Source organism: Chiloscyllium plagiosum, unplaced genomic scaffold (genome assembly GCF_037043375.1).
Source record: "Chiloscyllium plagiosum isolate Xiang-an unplaced genomic scaffold, Cpla_swu_hap1 HiC_scaffold_18, whole genome shotgun sequence".
Classification (NCBI taxonomy): domain Eukaryota; kingdom Metazoa; phylum Chordata; class Chondrichthyes; order Orectolobiformes; family Hemiscylliidae; genus Chiloscyllium; species Chiloscyllium plagiosum.
In genome coordinates, this window is record NW_028270156.1 from 63,540,956 (window position 1) to 63,562,431 (window position 21,476).

Consider the following 21,476-nt stretch of genomic DNA (forward strand, 5'->3'; position numbering starts at 1 on the left):
GAAGCCTGAAGTCGGACTCTCTCTCTCTCTGTGACCCGGTGTGAGACTGGGAAGCCTGGAGTGGGACTCTCTCTCTCTCTGGGGCACGGTGTGGGACTGGGAAGCCTGGAGTGGGACCCTCTCTCTCTCTGGGGTATGGTGTGGGACAGGGAAGCCTGGAGCGGGACTCTCTCTCTCTCTGGGGTATGGTGTAGGACAGGGAAGCCTGGAGCGGGACTCTCTCTCTCTCTGGGGTATGGTGTGGGACAGGGAAGCCTGGAGCGGGAATCTCCCTCTCTCTCTGCGGCACGGTGTGGGACTGGGAAGCCTGGAGTGGGACTCTCTCTCTGCGGGACGGTGTGGGACTGGGAAGCCTGGAGTGGGACTCTCTCTCTCTGGGGTATGGTGTAGGACAGGGAAGCCTGGAGTGGGACTCTCTCTCTCTGCGGCACGGTATGGGACAGGGAAGCCTGGAGTGGGACTCTCTCTCTGCGGGATGGTGTGGGAGTGGGAAGCCTGGAGCGGGACTCTCCCTCTCTCTCTGCGGCACGGTGTGGGACTGGGAAGCCTGAGTGGGACTCTCTCCCTCTCTCTCTCTCTCTGCAACACGGTGTGGGACTGGGAAGCCTGGAGTCCGACTCTCTCTTTCCACGACACGGTGTGGGACTGGGAGCCTGGAGTGGGACTCTCTCTCTCTCTCTGTGACCCGGTGTGAGACTGGGAAGCCTGGAGTGGGACTCTCTCTCTCTCTGTGACCCGGTGAGGGACTGGGAAGCCTGGAGTGGGACTCTCTCTCTCTCTGTGACCCGGTGTGAGACTGGGAAGCCTGGAGTGGGACTCTCTCTCTCTCTCTCCGCGACACCGTGTGTGGACTGGGAAGCCTGGAGTGGGACTCTCTCCCTCTCTCTCTGCGGCACAGTGTGGGACTGGGAAGCCTGGAGTGGGTCTCTCTGTCTCTGGGGCACGGTGTGAGACTGGGAATCCTGGAGTGGGACTCCTTCTCTCTCTCTGCGGCACGATGTGGGACTGGGAAGCCTGGAGTGGGGCTCTCTCACTCTGGGGCACGGTGTGAGACTGGGAATCCTGGAGTAGGACTCCTTCTCTCTCTCTGCGGCACGATGTGGGACTGGGAAGCCTGGAGTGGGGCTCTCTCTCTCTCTCTCTGCAAAACAGTGTGGGACTGGGAAGCCTGGAGTGGGACTTAATCCCTCTCTCTTTCTTCGGCACGGTGTGGAATTGGGAAGCCTGGAGTGGGACTCTCTCTCTCTCTCTCTCTCTGCGGGACGGTGTGGGACTGGGAAGCCTGGAGTGGGACTCTCCCTCTCTCTCTGCGGGATGGTGTGGGAGTGGGAAGCCTGGAGTGGGACTCTCTCTCTCTTTCTCTGCAGCACGGTGTGGGTCTGGGAAGCCTGGAGTCGGACTCTCTCTCTCTCTCTGTGACCCGGTGTGGGACTGGGAAGCCTGGAGTGGGACTCTCTCTCTCTCTGGGGCACGGTGTGGGACTGGGAAGCCTGGAGTGGGACTCTCTCTCTCTCTGGGGCACGGTGTGGGACTGGGAAGCCTGGAGTGGGACTCTCTCTCTCTCTGGGGTATGGTGTGGGACTGGGAAGCCTGGAGTGGGACTCTCTCTCTCTGCGGGACGGTGTGGGACTGGGAAGCCTGGAGTGGGACTCGCTCTCTCTCTCTGGGGAATGGTGTGGGACAGGGAAGCCTGGAGCGGGACTCTCCCTCTCTCTCTGCGGCACGGTGTGGGACTGGGAAGCCTGAGTGGGACTCTCTCCCTCTCTCTCTCTCTCTGCAACACGGTGTGGGACTGGGAGCCTGGAGTGGGACTCTCTCTCTCTCTCTCTGTGACCCGGTGTGAGACTGGGAAGCCTGGAGTGGGACTCTCTCTCTCTCTCTCTCCGTGACACCGTGTGGGACTGGGAAGCCTGGAGTGGGACTCTCTCCCTCTCTCTCTGCGGCACAGTGTGGGACTGGGAAGCCTGGAGTGGGTCTCTCTGTCTCTGGGGCACGGTGTGAGACTGGGAATCCTGGAGTGGGACTCCTTCTCTCTCTCTGCGGCACGATGTGGGACTGGGAAGCCTGGAGTGGGGCTCTCTCTCTCTCTCTGCAAAACAGTGTGGGACTGGGAAGCCTGGAGTGGGACTTAATCTCTCTCTCTTTCTTCGGCACGGTGTGGAATTGGGAAGCCTGGAGTGGGACTCTCTCTCTCTCTCTGCGGGACGGTGTGGGACTGGGAAGCCTGGAGTGGGACTCTCTCTCTCTTTCTCTGCAGCACGGTGTGGGTCTGGGAAGCCTGGAGTCGGACTCTCTCTCTCTCTCTGTGACCCGGTGTGAGACTGGGAAGCCTGGAGTGGGACTCTCTCTCTCTCTCTCCGCGACACGGTGTGGGAGTGGGAAGCCTGGAGTGGGACTCTCCCTCCCTCTCTGCGGGATGGTGTGGGAGTGGGAAGCCTGGTGTGGGACTCTCTCTCTCTCTGGGGCACGGTGTGGGACCGGGAAGCCTGGAGTGGGACTCTCTCCTCTCTCCCTGCGGGACGTGGTGGGACTGGGAAGCCTGGAGTGGGACTCTCTCTCTCTTTCTGCTGCACGGTGTGGGACAGGGAAGCCTGGAGTGGGACCCTCCCTCTCTCTGCGGCACGGTGTGGGACTAGGAAGCCTGGAGTGGGACTCTCCCTCTCTCTCTGCTGCACGGTGTGGGACAGGGAAGCCTGGAGTGGGACTCTCCCTCTCTCTCTCTCTGGGGCACGGTGTGGGACTGGGAAGCCTGGAGTGGGACTCTCCCTCTCTCTGTGGCACGGTGTGGGACTGGGAAGCCTGGAGTGGGACTCTCCCTCTCTCTCTCTGGGGCACAGTGTGGGACTGGGAAGCCTGGAGTGGGACTCTCTCTCTATCTCTCTCTGCGGCACAGTGTGGGACTGGGAAGCCTGGAGTGGGACGCTGTCTCTCTCTCTCTCTGCGGCACGTTATGGGACTGGGAGGCCTGGAGTGGGAGTCTCTCTCTCTCTCACTGGGGCACGGTGTGGGACTGGGAAGCCTGGAGTGGGACTCTCCCTCTCTCTGTGGCACGGTGTGGAATTTGAAAGCCTGGAGTGGGACTCTCTCTCTGTGCGGCACGGTATGGGACAGGGAAGCCTAGAGTGGGACTTTCTCTCTCTCTCTGCGGGACGTTGTGGGACTGGGAAGCCTGGAATGGGGCTCTCTCTCTCTCTCTGCAAAACAGTGTGGGACTGGGAAGCCTGGAGTGGGACTTAATCTCTCTCTCTTTCTTCGGCACGGTGTGGAATTGGGAAGCCTGGAGTGGGACTCTCTCTCTCTCTCTCTCTCTCTCTCTGCGGCACGATGTGGGACTGGGAAGCTTGGAGTGGGACTCTCTCTCTCTCTCTGGGGCACGGTGTGGGACTGGGAAGCTTGGAGTGGGACTCTCTCTCTCTGTCCCTCTCTGCAGCACGATGTGGGACTGGGAAGCCTGGAGTGGGACTCTCTCTCTCTGGGGTACGGTGTGGGACTGGGAAGCCTGGTGTAGGACTCTCCCTCTCTCTGTGGCACGGTGTGGAATTTGAAAGCCTGGAGTGGGACTCTCTCTCTGTGCGGCACGGTATGGGACAGGGAAGCCTGGAGTGGGACTTTCTCTCTCTCTCTGCGGGACGGTGTGGGACTGGGAAGCCTGGAGTGGGGCTCTCTCTCTCTCTCTCTGCAAAACAGTGTGTGACTGGGAAGCCTGGAGTGGGACTTAATCTCTCTCTCTTTCTTCGGCACGGTGTGGAATTGGGAAGCCTGGAGTGGGACTCTCTCTCTCTCTCTCTGCAGCACGATGTGGGACTGGGAAGCCTGTAGTGGGACTCTCCCTCTCTCTCTGCGGGATGGTGTGGGAGTGGGAAGCCTGGAGTGGGACTCTCTCTCTCTCTCTCTGGGGCACGATGTGGGACTGGGAAGCCTGTAGTGGGACTCTCCCTCTCTCTCTGCGGGATGGTGTGGGAGTGGGAAGCCTGGAGTGGGACTCTCTCTCTCTCTCTGGGGCACGGTGTGGGACTGGGAAGCCTGGAGTGGGACTCTCTCTCTCTGGGGTACGGTGTGGGACTGGGAAGCCTGGAGTAGGACTCTCTGACTCTGGGGCACGGTTCTGGGACTGGGAAGCCTGGAGTGGGACTCTTCCTCTCTCTGCGGCACGGTGTGAGACTGGGAAGCCTGGAGTGGGACTCTCTCCTCTCTCCCTGCCGGACGTGGTGGGACTGGGAAGCCTGGAGAGGGACTCTCTCTGTCTCTCTGCTGCACGGTGTGGGACAGGGAAGCCTGGAGTGGGACTCTCCCTCTCTCTGCGGCACGGTGTGGGACTGGGAAGCCTGGAGTGGGACTCTCCCTCTCTCTCTGCTGCACGGTGTGGGACTGGGAAGCCTGGAGTGGGACTCTCCCTCTCTCTCTGCTGCACGGTGTGGGACTGGGAAGACTAGAGTGGGACTCTCCCTCTCTCTCTCTCTGGGGCACGGTGTGGGACTGGGAAGCCTGGAGTGGGACTCTCTCTCTCTGGGGCACGGTGTGGGACTGGGAGGCCTGGAGTGGGAGTCTCTCTCTCTCTCTCTCTCTGGGGCACGGTGTGGGACTGGGAAGCCTGGAGCAGGACTCTTTCTCTCTCTCTCCGCGACACAGTGTGGGACTGGGAAGCCTGGAGTGGGAGTCTCCCTCTCTCTGGGGCACGGTGTGGGACTGGGAAGCCTGGAGTGGGACTCTCCCTCTCTCTGTGGCACAGTGTGGAATTTGACAGCCTGGAGTGGGACTCTCTCTCTCTGTGCGGCATGGTATGGGACAGGGAAGCCTGGAGTGGGACTTTCTCTCTCACTCTGCGGGACGGTGTGGGACTGGGAAGCCTGGAGAGGGACTCTCTCTCTCGCTCTCTGGGGCACGATGTGGGACTGGGAAGCCTGGAGTGGGACGCTGTCTCTCTCTCTTTCTCTGCGGCACGTTATGGGACTGGGAGGCCTGGAGTGGGAGTCTCTCTCTCTCTCTCTCTCTCTCTGGGGCACGGTGTGGGACTGGGAAGCCTGGAGCAGGACTCTCTCTCTCTCTCTCTCTCTCTCTCCGCGACACGGTGTGGGACTGGGAAGCCTGGAGTGGGACTCTCCCTCTCTCTGGGGCACGGTGTGGGACTGGGAAGCCTGGAGAGGGACTTTCTCTCTCCCTCTGCGGGACGGTGTGGGACTGGGAAGCCTGGAGAGGGACTCTCTCTCTCTGGGGCACGGTGTGGGACTGGGAAGCCTGGAGTGGGACTCTCTCTCTCTCTCTCTCTACGGGACGGTGTGGGACTGGGAAGCCTGGAGTGGGACTCTCTCTCTCTGTGACACGGTGTGGGACTTGGAAGCCTGGAGTGAGACTCTCTCTCTCTGTCTGGGGCACGGTGTGGGACTGGGAAGCCTGGAGTGGGACTCTCTCTCTCTCTGGGGCACAGTGTGGGACTGGGAAGCCTGGAGTGGGACTCTCTCTCTCTCTGTGACCCGGTGTGAGACTGGGAAGCCTGGAGTGGGACTCTCTCTCTCTCTGGGGCACAGTGTGGGACTGGGAAGCCTGGAGTGGGACTCTCTCTCTCTCTGCGGGACGGTGTGGGACTGGGAAGCCTGGAGTGGGACTCTCCCTCTCTCTCTGCGGGATGGTGTGGGAGTGGGAAGCCTGGAGTGGGACTCTCTCTCTCTTTCTCTGCAGCACGGTGTGGGTCTGGGAAGCCTGAAGTCGGACTCTCTCTCTCTCTGTGACCCGGTGTGAGACTGGGAAGCCTGGAGTGGGACTCTCTCTCTCTCTGGGGCACGGTGTGGGACTGGGAAGCCTGGAGTGGGACCCTCTCTCTCTCTGGGGTATGGTGTGGGACAGGGAAGCCTGGAGCGGGACTCTCTCTCTCTCTGGGGTATGGTGTGGGACAGGGAAGCCTGGAGCGGGAATCTCCCTCTCTTTCTGCGGCACGGTGTGGGACTGGGAAGCCTGGAGTGGGACTCTCTCTCTGCGGGACGGTGTGGGACTGGGAAGCCTGGAGTGGGACTCTCTCTCTCTGGGGTATGGTGTAGGACAGGGAAGCCTGGAGTGGGACTCTCTCTCTGCGGGACGGTGTGGGACTGGGAAGCCTGGAGTGGGACTCTCTCTCTCTCTCTGGGGTATGGTGTGGGACAGGGAAGCCTGGAGCGGGACTCTCCCTCTCTCTCTGCGGCACGGTGTGGGACTGGGAAGCCTGAGTGGGACTCTCTCCCTCTCTCTCTCTCTCTGCAACACGGTGTGGGACTGGGAAGCCTGGAGTCCGACTCTCTCTTTCCATGACACGGTGTGGGAGTGGGAGCCTGGAGTGGGACTCTCTCTCTCTCTCTGTGACCCGGTGTGAGACTGGGAAGCCTGGAGTGGGACTCTCTCTCTCTCTGTGACCCGGTGTGAGACTGGGAAGCCTGGAGTGGGACTCTCTCTCTCTCTCTCCGCGACACCGTGTGTGGACTGGGAAGCCTGGAGCGGGACTCTCTCCCTCTCTCTCTGCGGCACAGTGTGGGACTGGGAAGCCTGGAGTGGGTCTCTCTGTCTCTGGGGCACGGTGTGAGACTGGGAATCCTGGAGTGGGACTCCTTCTCTCTCTCTGCGGCACGATGTGGGACTGGGAAGCCTGGAGTGGGGCTCTCTCACTCTGGGGCACGGTGTGAGACTGGGAATCCTGGAGTAGGACTCCTTCTCTCTCTCTGCGGCACGATGTGGGACTGGGAAGCCTGGAGTGGGGCTCTCTCTCTCTCTCTCTGCAAAACAGTGTGGGACTGGGAAGCCTGGAGTGGGACTTAATCCCTCTCTCTTTCTTCGGCACGGTGTGGAATTGGGAAGCCTGGAGTGGGACTCTCTCTCTCTCTCTCTCTCTCTGCGGGACGGTGTGGGACTGGGAAGCCTGGAGTGGGACTCTCCCTCTCTCTCTGCGGGATGGTGTGGGAGTGGGAAGCCTGGAGTGGGACTCTCTCTCTCTTTCTCTGCAGCACGGTGTGGGTCTGGGAAGCCTGGAGTCGGACTCTCTCTCTCTCTCTGTGACCCGGTGTGAGACTGGGAAGCCTGGAGTGGGACTCTCTCTCTCTCTGGGGCACGGTGTGGGACTGGGAAGCCTGGAGTGGGACTCTCTCTCTCTCTGGGGCACGGTGTGGGACTGGGAAGCCTGGAGTGGGACTCTCTCTCTCTCTGGGGCACGGTGTGGGACTGGGAAGCCTGGAGTGGGAGTCTCTCTCTCTCTGGGGTATGGTGTGGGACTGGGAAGCCTGGAGTGGGACTCTCTCTCTCTGCGGGACGGTGTGGGACTGGGAAGCCTGGAGTGGGACTCGCTCTCTCTCTCTGGGGAATGGTGTGGGACAGGGAAGCCTGGAGCGGGACTCTCCCTCTCTCTCTGCGGCACGGTGTGGGACTGGGAAGCCTGAGTGGGACTCTCTCCCTCTCTCTCTCTCTCTGCAACACGGTGTGGGACTGGGAGCCTGGAGTGGGACTCTCTCTCTCTCTCTCTCTGTGACCCGGTGTGAGACTGGGAAGCCTGGAGTGGGACTCTCTCTCTCTCTCTCTCCGTGACACCGTGTGGGACTGGGAAGCCTGGAGTGGGACTCTCTCCCTCTCTCTCTGCGGCACAGTGTGGGACTGGGAAGCCTGGAGTGGGTCTCTCTGTCTCTGGGGCACGGTGTGAGACTGGGAATCCTGGAGTGGGACTCCTTCTCTCTCTCTGCGGCACGATGTGGGACTGGGAAGCCTGGAGTGGGGCTCTCTCTCTCTCTCTGCAAAACAGTGTGGGACTGGGAAGCCTGGAGTGGGACTTAATCTCTCTCTCCTTCTTCGGCACGGTGTGGAATTGGGAAGCCTGGAGTGGGACTCTCTCTCTCTCTCTGCGGGACGGTGTGGGACTGGGAAGCCTGGAGTGGGACTCTCTCTCTCTTTCTCTGCAGCACGGTGTGGGTCTGGGAAGCCTGGAGTCGGACTCTCTCTCTCTCTCTGTGACCCGGTGTGAGACTGGGAAGCCTGGAGTGGGACTCTCTCTCTCACTGTGACCCGGTGTGAGACTGGGAAGCCTGGAGTGGGACTCTCTCTCTCTCTCTCCGCGACACGGTGTGGGACTGGGAAGCCTGGAGTGGGACTCTCTCTCTCTCTGTGACCCGGTGTGAGACTGGGAAGCCTGGAGTGGGACTCTCTCTCTCTCTCTCCGCGACACGGTGTGGGAGTGGGAAGCCTGGAGTGGGACTCTCCCTCCCTCTCTGCGGGATGGTGTGGGAGTGGGAAGCCTGGTGTGGGATTCTCTCTCTCTCTGGGGCACGGTGTGGGACCGGGAAGCCTGGAGTGGGACTCTCTCCTCTCTCCCTGCGGGACGTGGTGGGACTGGGAAGCCTGGAGTGGGACTCTCTCTCTCTTTCTGCTGCACGGTGTGGGACAGGGAAGCCTGGAGTGGGACCCTCCCTCTCTCTGCGGCACGGTGTGGGACAGGGAAGCCTGGAGTGGGACTCTCCCTCTCTCTCTGCTGCACGGTGTGGGACAGGGAAGCCTGGAGTGGGACTCTCCCTCTCTCTCTCTCTGGGGCACGGTGTGGGACTGGGAAGCCTGGAGTGGGACTCTCCCTCTCTCTGTGGCACGGTGTGGGATTGGGAAGCCTGGAGTGGGACTCTCCCTCTCTCTCTCTGGGGCACAGTGTGGGACTGGGAAGCCTGGAGTGGGACTCTCTCTCTATCTCTCTCTGCGGCACAGTGTGGGACTGGGAAGCCTGGAGTGGGACGCTGTCTCTCTCTCTCTCTGCGGCACGTTATGGGACTGGGAGGCCTGGAGTGGGACTCTCCCTCTCTCTGTGGCACGGTGTGGAATTTGAAAGCCTGGAGTGGGACTCTCTCTCTGTGCGGCACGGTATGGGACAGGGAAGCCTAGAGTGGGACTTTCTCTCTCTCTCTGCGGGACGTTGTGGGACTGGGAAGCCTGGAATGGGGCTCTCTCTCTCTCTCTGCAAAACAGTGTGGGACTGGGAAGCCTGGAGTGGGACTTAATCTCTCTCTCTTTCTTCGGCACGGTGTGGAATTGGGAAACCTGGAGTGGGACTCTCTCTCTCTCTCTCTCTCTCTCTCTGCGGCACGATGTGGGACTGGGAAGCTTGGAGTGGGACTCTCTCTCTCTCTCTGGGGCACGGTGTGGGACTGGGAAGCTTGGAGTGGGACTCTCTCTCTCTGTCCCTCTCTGCAGCACGATGTGGGACTGGGAAGCCTGGAGTGGGACTCTCTCTCTCTGGGGTACGGTGTGGGACTGGGAAGCCTGGTGTAGGACTCTCCCTCTCTCTGTGGCACGGTGTGGAATTTGAAAGCCTGGAGTGGGACTCTCTCTCTGTGCGGCACGGTATGGGACAGGGAAGCCTGGAGTGGGACTTTCTCTCTCTCTCTGCGGGACGGTGTGGGACTGGGAAGCCTGGAGTGGGGCTCTCTCTCTCTCTCTCTGCAAAACAGTGTGTGACTGGGAAGCCTGGAGTGGGACTTAATCTCTCTCTCTTTCTTCGGCACGGTGTGGAATTGGGAAGCCTGGAGTGGGACTCTCTCTCTCTCTCTCTGCAGCACGATGTGGGACTGGGAAGCCTGTAGTGGGACTCTCCCTCTCTCTCTGCGGGATGGTGTGGGAGTGGGAAGCCTGGAGTGGGACTCTCTCTCTCTCTCTCTGGGGCACGATGTGGGACTGGGAAGCCTGTAGTGGGACTCTCCCTCTCTCTCTGCGGGATGGTGTGGGAGTGGGAAGCCTGGAGTGGGACTCTCTCTCTCTCTCTGGGGCACGGTGTGGGACTGGGAAGCCTGGAGTGGGACCCTCTCTCTCTGGGGTACGGTGTGGGACTGGGAAGCCTGGAGTAGGACTCTCTGACTCTGGGGCACGGTTCTGGGACTGGGAAGCCTGGAGTGGGACTCTTCCTCTCTCTGCGGCACGGTGTGAGACTGGGAAGCCTGGAGTGGGACTCTCTCCTCTCTCCCTGCGGGACGTGGTGGGACTGGGAAGCCTGGAGAGGGACTCTCTCTGTCTCTCTGCTGCACGGTGTGGGACAGGGAAGCCTGGAGTGGGACTCTCCCTCTCTCTGCGGCACGGTGTGGGACTGGGAAGCCTGGAGTGGGACTCTCCCTCTCTCTCTCTCTGGGGCACGGTGTGGGACTGGGAAGCCTGGAGTGGGACTCTCTCTCTCTGGGGCACGGTGTGGGACTGGGAAGCCTGGAGTGGGACGCTGTCTCTCTCTCTCTCTCTGCGGCACGTTATGGGACTGGGAGGCCTGGAGTGGGAGTCTCTCTCTCTCTCTCTCTCTGGGGCACTGTGTGTGACTGGGAAGCCTGGAGTGGGACTCTCCCTCTCTCTGTGGCACAGTGTGGAATTTGACAGCCTGGAGTGGGACTCTCTCTCTCTGTGCGGCATGGTATGGGACAGGGAAGCCTGGAGTGGGACTTTCTCTCTCACTCTGCGGGACGGTGTGGGACTGGGAAGCCTGGAGAGGGACTCTCTCTCTCGCTCTCTGGGGCACGATGTGGGACTGGGAAGCCTGGAGTGGGACGCTGTCTCTCTCTCTTTCTCTGCGGCACGTTATGGGACTGGGAGGCCTGGAGTGGGAGTCTCTCTCTCTCTCTCTCTCTCTCTCTCTCTGGGGCACGGTGTGGGACTGGGAAGCCTGGAGCAGGACTCTCTCTCTCTCTCTCTCTCTCTCCGCGACACGGTGTGGGACTGGGAAGCCTGGAGTGGGACTCTCCCTCTCTCTGGGGCACGGTGTGGGACTGGGAAGCCTGGAGAGGGACTTTCTCTCTCCCTCGGCGGGACGGTGTGGGACTGGGAAGCCTGGAGAGGGACTCTCTCTCTCTGGGGCACGATGTGGGACTGGGAAGCCTGGAGTGGGACTCTCTCTCTCTCTCTCTCTACGGGACGGTGTGGGACTGGGAAGCCTGGAGTGGGACTCTCTCTCTCTGTGACACGGTGTGGGACTTGGAAGCCTGGAGTGAGACTCTCTCTCTCTGTCTGGGGCACGGTGTGGGACTGGGAAGCCTGGAGTGGGACTCTCTCTCTCTCTGGGGCACAGTGTGGGACTGGGAAGCCTGGATTGGGACTCTCTCTCTCTCTCTGGGGCACGGTGTGGGACTGGGAGGCATGGAGTGGGACTCTCTCTCTCTTTCTCTCTACGTGACGGTGTGGGATTTGGAAGCCTGGAGTGGGACAGTCACTCTGTCTGGGGCACGGTTCTGGGACTGGGAAGCCTGGAGTGGGACTCTCTATCTCTCTCTGCGGCACAGTGTGGGACTAGGAAGCCTGGAGTGGGACTCTCTCTCTCTGGGGCACGGTGTGGGACTAGGAAGCCTGGAGTGGGACTCTCCCTCTCTATGCGGCACGGTGTGGGACTGGGAAGCCTGGAGTGGGACTCTCTCTCTCTCTCTCTCTGCGGTACAGTGTGAGACTGGGAAGCCTGGAGTGGGACTCTCTCTCTGTCTGGGGCACGGTTCTGGGACTGGGAAGCCTGGAGTGGGACTCTCTATCTCTCTCTGCAGCACAGTGTGGGACTGGGAAGCCTGGAGTGGGACTCTCTCTCTCTGCGGCACGGTGTGGGACTGGGAAGCCTGTAGTGGAACTCTCTCTCTCTCTACGGGACGGTGTGGGACTGGGAAGCCTGGAGTGGGCCTCTCTCTCTGCCTGGGGTACGCTTCTGGGACTGGGAAGCCTGGAGTGGGACCCTCTCTCTCTGGGGCACGGTGTGGGACTGGGAAGCCTGGATTGGGACTCTCTCTCTCTCTCTACGGGACGGTGTGGGACTGGGAAGCCTGGAGTGGGACTCTCTCTCTCTGGGGCACGGTGTGGGACTGGGAAGCCTGGAGTGGGACTCTCTCTCTCTGGGGCACGTTATGGGACTGGGAAGCCTGGAGTGGGACTCTCTCTCTCTGGGGCACGGTGTGGGACTGGGAAGCCTGGAGTGGGACTCTCTCTCTCTCTCTCTCTACGGGACGGTGTGGGACTGGGAAGCCTGGAGTGGGACTCTCTCTCTCTGTGACACGGTGTGGGACTTGGAAGCCTGGAGTGAGACTCTCTCTCTCTGTCTGGGGCACGGTGTGGGACTGGGAAGCCTGGAGTGGGACTCTCTCTCTCTCTCTGCCGCACGGTGTGGGATTGGGAAGCCTGGAGTGGGACTCTCTCTCTCTCTGCGGCACGGTGTGGGACTGGGAAGCCTATAGTGGGACTCTCTCTCTCTCTCTCTGCAGCACGGTGTGGGACTGGGAAGCCTGGAGTGGGACTCTCTCTCTCTCTCTCTGGGGCACAGTGTGGGAGTGGGAAGCCTGGAGTGGGACTCTCTCTCTCTCTCTGGGGCCCGGTGTGGGAGTGGGAATCCTGGAGTGGGACTCCCTCTCTCTCTCTGCGGCACGGTGTGGGACTGGGAAACCTGTAGTGGGACTCTCTCTCTCTCTGCGGCACGATGTGGGACTGGGAAGCCTGGAGTGGGACTCTCTCTCTCTCTCTCTCTCTCTGCGGCATGGTGTGGGACTGGGAAGCCTGGAGTGGGACACTTCCTCTCTCTGTGACACGGTGTGGGACTGGGAAGCCTGGAGCAGGACTCTCTCTGTGGCGCATGCTGTAGCAGCAGAGAAACGAAAGTAGGACTCTCTCTATGTTATGATTTTACATATTGTTCTCAGATAATGTGATTGGTGCCTATATACGGGCGATGGCACACACCTTTCAACATATTTTAGATTGAATTTGCATGACAATAAAAAATATTCTAATCCAAGTTGCCTGCCCTGGCTGCAGCTGGGTCCATTTTGCAGTTCGATGACATTGTGAGATGCTAATTTATTTTTGTTGGGTGTTTGAGATGTTTCTGAGACTGGGAGGCAGTCTGGCAGCTCCTGAGCAGTCCTCACCATCCTCCAATCCAACTCATCACCCTGAAACTACCTGGTGTTCATTTCACTCCCATCTCCTTCGCCCCCCATTAGTAACATCACCCCCCCATTAACCCTCCATCACCCATCCATTAACCTTCCATCACCCCCTATTACTAACATCAGCCCCCCCATTAACCCTCCATCACCCCCATTACTAACATCACCCCCCCATTAACCCTCCATCATCCCCCCATTAACCCTCCATCACCCATCCATTAACCCTCCATCACCCCTATTAACCCTCCATCACCGCCCCATTAACCCTCCATCACCCCCATTAACCCTCCATCACACCCCATTAACCCTCTATCATCCCCCCATTAACCCTCCATCACACCCCCATTAACCCTCCATCACCCCCCCATTAACCCTCCATCTGCCCCTATTAACCCTCCATCATCCCCCCATTAACCCTCCATCACCCATCCATTAACGCTCAATCATCCCCATTAACCCTCCATCACCCATCCATTAACCCTCTATCATCCCCCCATTAACCCTCCATCAGCCCCTATTAACCCTCCACCACCCCCCATTAACCCCCATCACCCACCCCATTAAATCCCCCATCACCCCATTACCCTCCATCACCCCCATTAACCCTCCATCACCCATCCATTAACCCTCCATCACCCCCCATTAACCCTCCACCACCCCCCATAACCCCATCACCCACCCCATTAATCCCCCATCTCCCCCCATTACCCCTCCATCACCCCCATTAACCCTCCATCACCCCCATTAACCCTCCATCACCCATCCATTAACCCTCCATCACCCCATTAACCCTCCATCACCCCCCATTAACCTCCATCACCCACCCCATTAATCCCCCATCACACCCCCATTACCCCTCCATCACCCCCCATTAACTCTCCATCACCCATCCATTAACCCTCCCATCACCCCCCCATTAACCCTCCATCACCCATCTATTAACCCTCCATCACCCCCATTAACCCTCCATCACCCCCCCATTAACCCTCTATCATCCCCCCATTAACCCTCCATCAGCCCCTATTAACCCTCCACCACCCCCCATTAACCCTCCATCATTCCCGCATTAACCCTCCATCACACCCCCATTAACCCTACATCACCCCCCAATAACCCTCTATCATCCCCCCATTAACCCTCAATCAGCCCCTATTAACCCTCCATAACCCCCCCATTAACCCTCCATCACCCATCCATTAATGCTCAATTATCCCCCATTAACCCTCCATCACCCATCCATTAACCCTCCATCACCCCCCATTAATCCCCCATCACCCCCATTACCCCTCCATCACCCCCTTAAAACCCCATCACACCCATTAACTCCCATTAACACACATCACCCCCCATTAACCCCCATCACCCACCATTAACCCTCCATCACCTCCCATTAACCCCCATCACACCCCCAGTAAGCTACCATCACCCACCCAATTAAGCCCCCATCACCCCCATTAACCCTCCATCAACCCCATTAACCCCCCATTAACCCCCCATCACCCCCATTAACCCTCATCACCCCCTCCATTACCAACATCACCCCCATTAACCGTCCATCACCCCCCATTAACCCTCCATCACCCCCATTACCTACATCACCCCCCATTAGCCCTCCATCACCCCCCATTAACCCTCCATCACCCCCATTACCAACATCACACTCCCATTAACCCTCCAGCACCCCCATAACCCTCCATCACACCCCATTAACCCTCCATCAACCCCCCCATTAACCCTCCATATTAACCCTCCATCACCCCCCATTACCAACATCACCTCCATTAAACCTCCATCACCCCCATTAACCCTCATCACCCCCATTACCAACATCACCCACCATTAGCCCCTCCATCACCCCCCATTAACCCCCACCATCCCCCATTAACCCTCCGTCACCCACCATGACACTCCATCACCCCCTCCATTACCAACATCACCCCCCTATTAACCCTCTATCACTCCCCCATCAACTCTCCATAACCCCCATTACCAAAATCACCCACCCATTAACCGTCTATCACTCCCCCATTAACCCTCCATCACCCCCATTAACCACCCATCACCTCCTATTAACCCTCCTTCACCCCCCATTAACCCGCATCATCCCCCATTAACCCTCCATCACCCCCATTACCAACATCACCCACCATTAACCCCCCCATCACCACCCATTACCTCACCTTCACCCTCCCATTAGCCCTCCATCCCCCCACATTAACCCTCATCACCCCCATTAACCCTCCATAAGCCCCTCATTTACCCTCCATCACCCCTCATTAACCCTCCATCACCCCATTACCAACATCACTCCCCATTAAACCTCCATCACCCACATTAACCCTCATCACCCTCCCATTAACCCATCACCCCCGTTAACCCCCACCACCCCCCATTAACCCCATCACCCCCATTAACCCTCCATCACCCCCTTTAACCCTCCATCACACTCCATTAACCCCCATTACCCCCATTAAACCTCAATCACCCCCCATTAACCCTTATCACCCCCATTAACCTACCATCACCCCCATTAATCCCCATCATCCTCCCATTAACCCCCATCACCCCCATTAACCCTCCATCACCCCGATTAACCCTCCATTACCACCCATTAACCCTCCATCACCCCCCATTAACCCCCATCACCCCCATTAACCAACCATCACCCCCATTAACCAACCATCACCCCCCCTTAACCCCCATCACCCCCATTAACCCTCAACCAGCCCCCCATTAACCCCCATCATCCCCATCAACCCTCCATTACACCCCCATTAACCCCCATTAACACTCCATCACCCCCATTAACCCCCATCACCCCCCATTAATCCCCCATCACCTCCCATTAACCCTCCATCACCCCCCATTAACCCCCATCACCTCCCCATTAATCCCCCATCACCCTCCATTAATGCTCTAGCACACCCCCATTAAACCCTATCACCCCCATTAACCCTCCATCACTCCCGTTAACTCCCATCACACCCCCATTAACCCCATCACACCCCGTTAACCCCCATCACCTCCCATTAACCCCCATCACACCCCATTAGGCCCCAACACCCCCCATTAACCCCCATCACCCCCCATTTATTCCCCCATCACTCCCCCATTAACGCCCCATCACCCCATTAACCCTCCATCACCCCCATTAACCCTCCATCACCCCTCATTAACCCTCCATCAACACCCCATTAACCCTCCATCATCCCCAAACCCTCCATTAACCCCCACTAACCCCTCCATCACCCCCCATTGACCCCCATCACTACCCATTAATCCTCCATCACCCCCCTTAACCCTCCATCACCCCTCCATTAATCCTCCATCACCCCCATTAACCCCCCATTAACCCTCTATCACCCCGGATTAACCCCCATCACCGCCCATTAAGCCCCATCACCCCCTAACCCTATCACAACCCCATTAACCCAACATCACCGCCATCACCCCATCAACCCTCCCATCACCCACTTTGTAATGTGTGACCCCGCCCCTGTGTGTGACCCCGCCCCCCTGTGTGTGTGTGTGACCCCGCCCCCTGTGTGTGTGTGTGACCCCGCCCCATATGTGTGAGACACCCCGCCCCCCCTGTTGTGTGACCCCGCCCCCGTGTGTGTGACCCCGCCCCCTGTGCGTGTTTGACCCCGGCCCGTTTGTGACCCCGCCCCCTGCGTGTGTGTGTGTGTGAGACCCCGCCCCCCCGTGTGTGTGACCCCGCCCCCCGTTTGTGTGACCGCGCCCCCCTGTGTGTGAGAGACCCCGCCTCCTGTGTGTGACCCCGCCCCCCTGTGCCGGGTGGATGGATGTTGTGGTGTCCCCGGGCGGTATGCCCCGCTCCCGCCCCAGCCCCAGCCGGTGTTCCCCGGGCCCAGGCCTCTCCCTCCTCCCTCCTCCTCTCTTTCGTCCCCCACTTCCATCGGCCCCGGCCCCACTTCTCTCCCTTCCCGACATCAACTGATCCCTTTCATTACTTTTCCCCTCCCCACTTCTTCCCCCACTCTCCCCTCCCCCCCCACTCTCCCCTCCCCCCCCCTCACCCCTCCCCCCCACTCCACCCCCCCCCCCCCACTCTCCCCCTCCCCCCCCACCACCCCCCACCCCCCCCCCCCAACCCACCCCCCCACCACCCCCACCCCCCCACCCCCACCTCCCCCACCCCCCCACACCCCACCCCCCCCCCACCCCCCCCCCCACCCCCCCACACTCCCCCCCCCCCCCCCACCCCCACCCCCCCCCCCCCCACCCCCCCCCCCCCCACCACCCCCACCCCCCCCCTCCCCCCCCCCACCACCCCACCCCCCACCCCCCACCCCCCCCACCCACCCCCACCCCCCCCCCCCCCCCCCCCCCCCCCACCCCCCACCCCCACCCCCCCCCACCCCCCCCCACCCCCCCCCCCACCCCCCACTCCCCCCCCCCACCCACCCCCCCACCCCCCCACCCCACCCACCCCCCCCTCACCCCCACCCCCCCCACACCCACCCCCTCCCCCCACCCCCCCACCCCCCACCCCCCCACCCCCCACACCCCCCCCCCCCCACCCCCCCCACCCCCCCCACACCCCCCCCCCCCACCCACCCCCCCCCCCCCCACTCCCCCCCACCCCCCCCCCCACCCCCCCCACCCCCCCTCCCCCCCCACCCCCCTCCCCCCACCCCCCCCCCCCACTCTCCCCCCCCCCCCCCCCACTCTCCCCCCCCCCCCCCCCCCCTCCCCCACCCCCCTCCCCCCCCTCCCCCTCCCCCCACCCCCCCCCCACTCCCCCCACCCCCCCACCCCCACACCCCCCCCCCCACCCCCCCTCCCCCACCCCCCTCCCCCCCTCCCCCCCTCCCCCTCCCCCACCCCCTCCCCCCCCCCCCCCACACTCCCCCTCCCCCCCCACCCCCCCTCACCCCCCCCACCCCCCCACCCACCCCCCCTCCCCCCTCCCCCCCACCCCCCCCTCACCCCCCACCCCCACCCCCCCACTCCCCCCCCCACCCCCCCACCCCCCCCACCCCCCCCTCCCCCCCCACCCCCACCCCCCCCTCCCCCCCACCCCCCCCCCACCCCCCCCCCCACCCCCCCCACCCCCCCCCCCCCCCCCCCCCCCACACCCCCCCCCACCCCCCCCCCCACACCCCCCACCCCCCCCCCCCCACCCCCCCCCTCCCCCCCCCCCCCACCCCCCCCCCACCCCCCCCCCCCCCCCCCCACCCCCCCACCCCCCCCTCCCCCCCACCCCCCCACCCCCCCTCCCCCCCCACCCCCCCACACCCCCACCCCCCACCCCCCCACCCCACCCCCCCCACCCCCCCCACCCCCCACCCCCCCACCCCCCCCCCCCCTCCCCCCCACCCCCCCACCCCCCCACCCCCCACCCCCCCACCCCCCCCCACCCCCCCCCCCCACCCCCCCACCCCCCCACCCCCCCACACCCCCCCCCCCCACTCCCCCCCCCCCCCCCACTCTCCCCCACCCCCCCACTCCCCCCCACCCCACCCCCCCACCCCCACCCCCCCCCACACCCCCACCCCCCCACTCCCCCCTCCCCCCCACCCCCCCACCCCCCCACCCCCCCACCCCCCCACCCCCCCCCACACCCCCCACCCCCCCCCCACTCCCCCTCCCCCCCACACCCCCCTCCCCCCCCCCCCCCCACTCACCCCCACCCCCCCCCCCCCACTCTCCCCCACCCCCCCAACCCACTCCCCCCCCCCCCCCCCCACCCCCCCCACCCCACTCCCCCCACCCCCCCCACACTCCCCCTCCCCCCCACCCCCCCACTCCCCCCACCCCCCACTCCCCCCCCACCCCCCCCACACTCCCCCCCCCCCCCCCCACTCTCCCCCACCCCCCCCCACCCACCCCCCCTCCCCCCCACCCCCCCCCACCCCCCCCCCCCACTCCCCCACCCCCCCTCCCCCCCCCACACCCCCTCCCCCCTCACCCCCCTCCCCCCCACTCCCCCCACTCCCCCCCCCCCCCCACACCCCCCTCCCCCCACTCCCCCCCTCCCCCCCACTCTCCCCCTCCCCCCCCACCCCCCACCCCCCCTCCCCCCACCCCCCACTCTCCCCCCCCCCACCTCCCCCCCCCCCTCACCCCCCCCCCCCACTCCCCCACTCCCCCCCCCCACACTCCCCCTCCCCCCCCACACCCCCACCCCCCCACCTCCCCCCACCCCCCCACTCCCCCCCCCCCACACCCCCCTCACCCCCCACACTCCCCCACCCCCCCCCACTCCCCTCCCCCCCACACCCCCCCCCCCCACTCTCCCCCTCCCCCCCCCACTCTCCCCCTCCCCCCCCCCACTCTCTCCCCACCCCCCCCCCACTCACTCCCCTCCCCCCCCCCACTCTCTCCCCTCCCCCCCCCACTCTCTCCCCTCCCCCCCCCCACTCTCCCCCTCCCCCCCCCTCTCCCCTCCCCCCCCACTCTCTCCCCTCCCCCCCCCACTCTCTCCCCTCCCCCACTCTCTCCCTCCCCCCACACTCCCTCCCCCCCCCCACTCTCCCCTCCCCCCCACTCTCTCCCCTCCCCCCCACTCTCTCCCCTCCCCCCCCCACTCTCTCCCCCTCCCCCCCACTCTCCCCTCCCCCCCACTCTCTCCCCTCCCCCCCACTCTCTCCCCTCCCCCCCACTCTCTCCCCTCCCCCCCCACTCTCTCCCCTCCCCCCCCACTCTCTCCCCACCCCCCCACTCTCTCCCCTCCCCCCCACTCTCTCCCCTCCCCCCCCACTCTCTCCCCTCCCCCCCCCACTCTCTCCCCTCCCCCCCCACTCTCCCCCTCCCCCCCCACTCTCTCCCCTCCCCCCCCCACTCTCCCCTCCCCCCCCCACTCTCTCCCTCCCCCCCCCACTCTCTCCCCTCCCCCCCCCACTCTCTCCCCTCCCCCCCACTCTCTCCCCTCCCCCCCCACTCTCTCCCCTCCCCCCCCCCCACTCTCTCCCCCCCCCCCACTCTCTCCCCCCCCCCCACTCTCTCCCCTCCCCCCCCACTCTCTCCCCTCCCCCCCCCCACTCTCTCCCCTCCCCCCCCACTCTCTCCCCTCCCCCCCACTCTCTCCCCTCCCCCCCCACTCTCTCCCCTCCCCCCTCCCCCTCAATCCCTCCCCCCCACTCTCCCCCTTCCCCCCACTCTCCCCCTCCCCCCCCACTCTCCCCCTCCCCCCCACCCCCCACTCTCCCCACTCTGCCCTCCCCCCCCCATCAGTGCTCCCCCCCACTCTCTCCCCTCCCCCCCCACTCTCCCCCCTCCCCCCCCACTCTCCCCCCTCCCCCTCCCCCCCCACTCTCCCCCTCCCCCCCACCCCCCACTCTCCCCACTCTGCCCTCCCCCCCCATCAGTGCTCCCCCCCACTCTCTCCCTCCCCCCCCACTCTCTCCCCTCCCCCCCCACTCTCTCCCCTCCCCCCCCACTCTCTCCCCTCCCCCCCCCCACTCTCTCCCCTCCCCCCCCCACTCTCTCCCCTCCCCCCCACTCTCTCCCCTCCCCCCCCACTCTCTCCCCTCCCCCCCCACTCTCTCCCCTCCCCCCCCCCACTCTCTCCCCTCCCCCCCCCACTCTCTCCCCTCCCCCCCCCACTCTCTCCCCTCCCCCCCCCACTCTCTCCCCTCCCCCCCCCACTCTCTCCCCTCCCCCCCCCCACTCTCTCCCCTCCCCCCCCACTCTCTCCCCTCCCCCCCCACTCTCTCCCCTCCCCCCCCACTCTCTCCCCTCCCCCCCCACTCTCTCCCCTCCCCCCCCCACTCTCTCCCCTCCCCCCCCCACTCTCTCCCCTCCCCCCCTCCCCCTCAATCCCTCCCCCCCACTCTCCCCCTTCCCCCCACTCTCCCCCTCCCCCCCCACTCTCCCCCTCCCCCCCCACCCCCCACTCTCCCCACTCTGCCCTCCCCCCCCACCCGCCCTCTCTGCCCCTCCCCCCCCACCGCCCTCTCTGCCCCCTCCCCCCCACCCGCCCTCTCTGCCCCCTCCCCCCCACTCTGCCCCCTCCCCCCCACTCTGCCCCCCCCACCCGCCCACTCTGCCCCCTCCCCCCCACCCGCCCCACTCTGCCCCCTCCCCCCCACCCGCCCACTCTGCCCCCCTACCCCCCACCCGCCCACTCTGCCCCCTACCCCCCACCCGCCCACTCTGCCCCCTACCCCCCACCCGCCCACTCTGCCCCCTACCCCCCACCCGCCCACTCTGCCCCCTACCCCCCACCCGCCCACTCTCCCCATCCCCCCCACTCTCCCCCCTCCCCCCCCCCCCCCCCCCCCCCTCTCCCCCCCTCATGTGAGGACCATCCTGGACATGCCCTGGGACACGAGGCTTTATTCTGTATTGGAGTATGGCAAGCAGCCTGGTTGGCGTCCCAGGTTCCCACTATAACCATGTATAGAGATGGGGATGTGCCCTGTATTAGGAGTGGCCATCAGTGCTTTAGAGATACTGCCGTCATTAGAAAAGGAGGGACACTAGAGAAATAAAAAAGAAAGCTACGGAAGAGCAGAGGAAAGCTCTGGGCAGATTGAGAGTTTGAATTTCAATCGTTTTGACTCTCACATCCGTGTTAAACATAAAGTTGGACTTTCATTCTCCCTCTCCGACTTTGTGTGCATGAAACAG

The 21,476-nt window shown here is 63.6% G+C and overlaps 1 protein-coding gene across 1 annotated transcript in view; it reads left to right on the forward strand.

Annotated features, from left to right (window-relative positions):
- Window positions 1–21,198: 21,198 nt before the first annotated feature.
- Window positions 21,199–21,476, forward strand: part of LOC122547822 (chitinase domain-containing protein 1-like) — a 75,472-nt gene continuing 75,194 nt past the window's right edge. Inside the window, exon 1 of the mRNA XM_087996195.1 lies at window positions 21,199–21,243. Within this exon, the coding sequence (XP_087852321.1) occupies window positions 21,199–21,243 (45 nt within the window). The remainder of the gene's footprint in view (window positions 21,244–21,476) is intronic.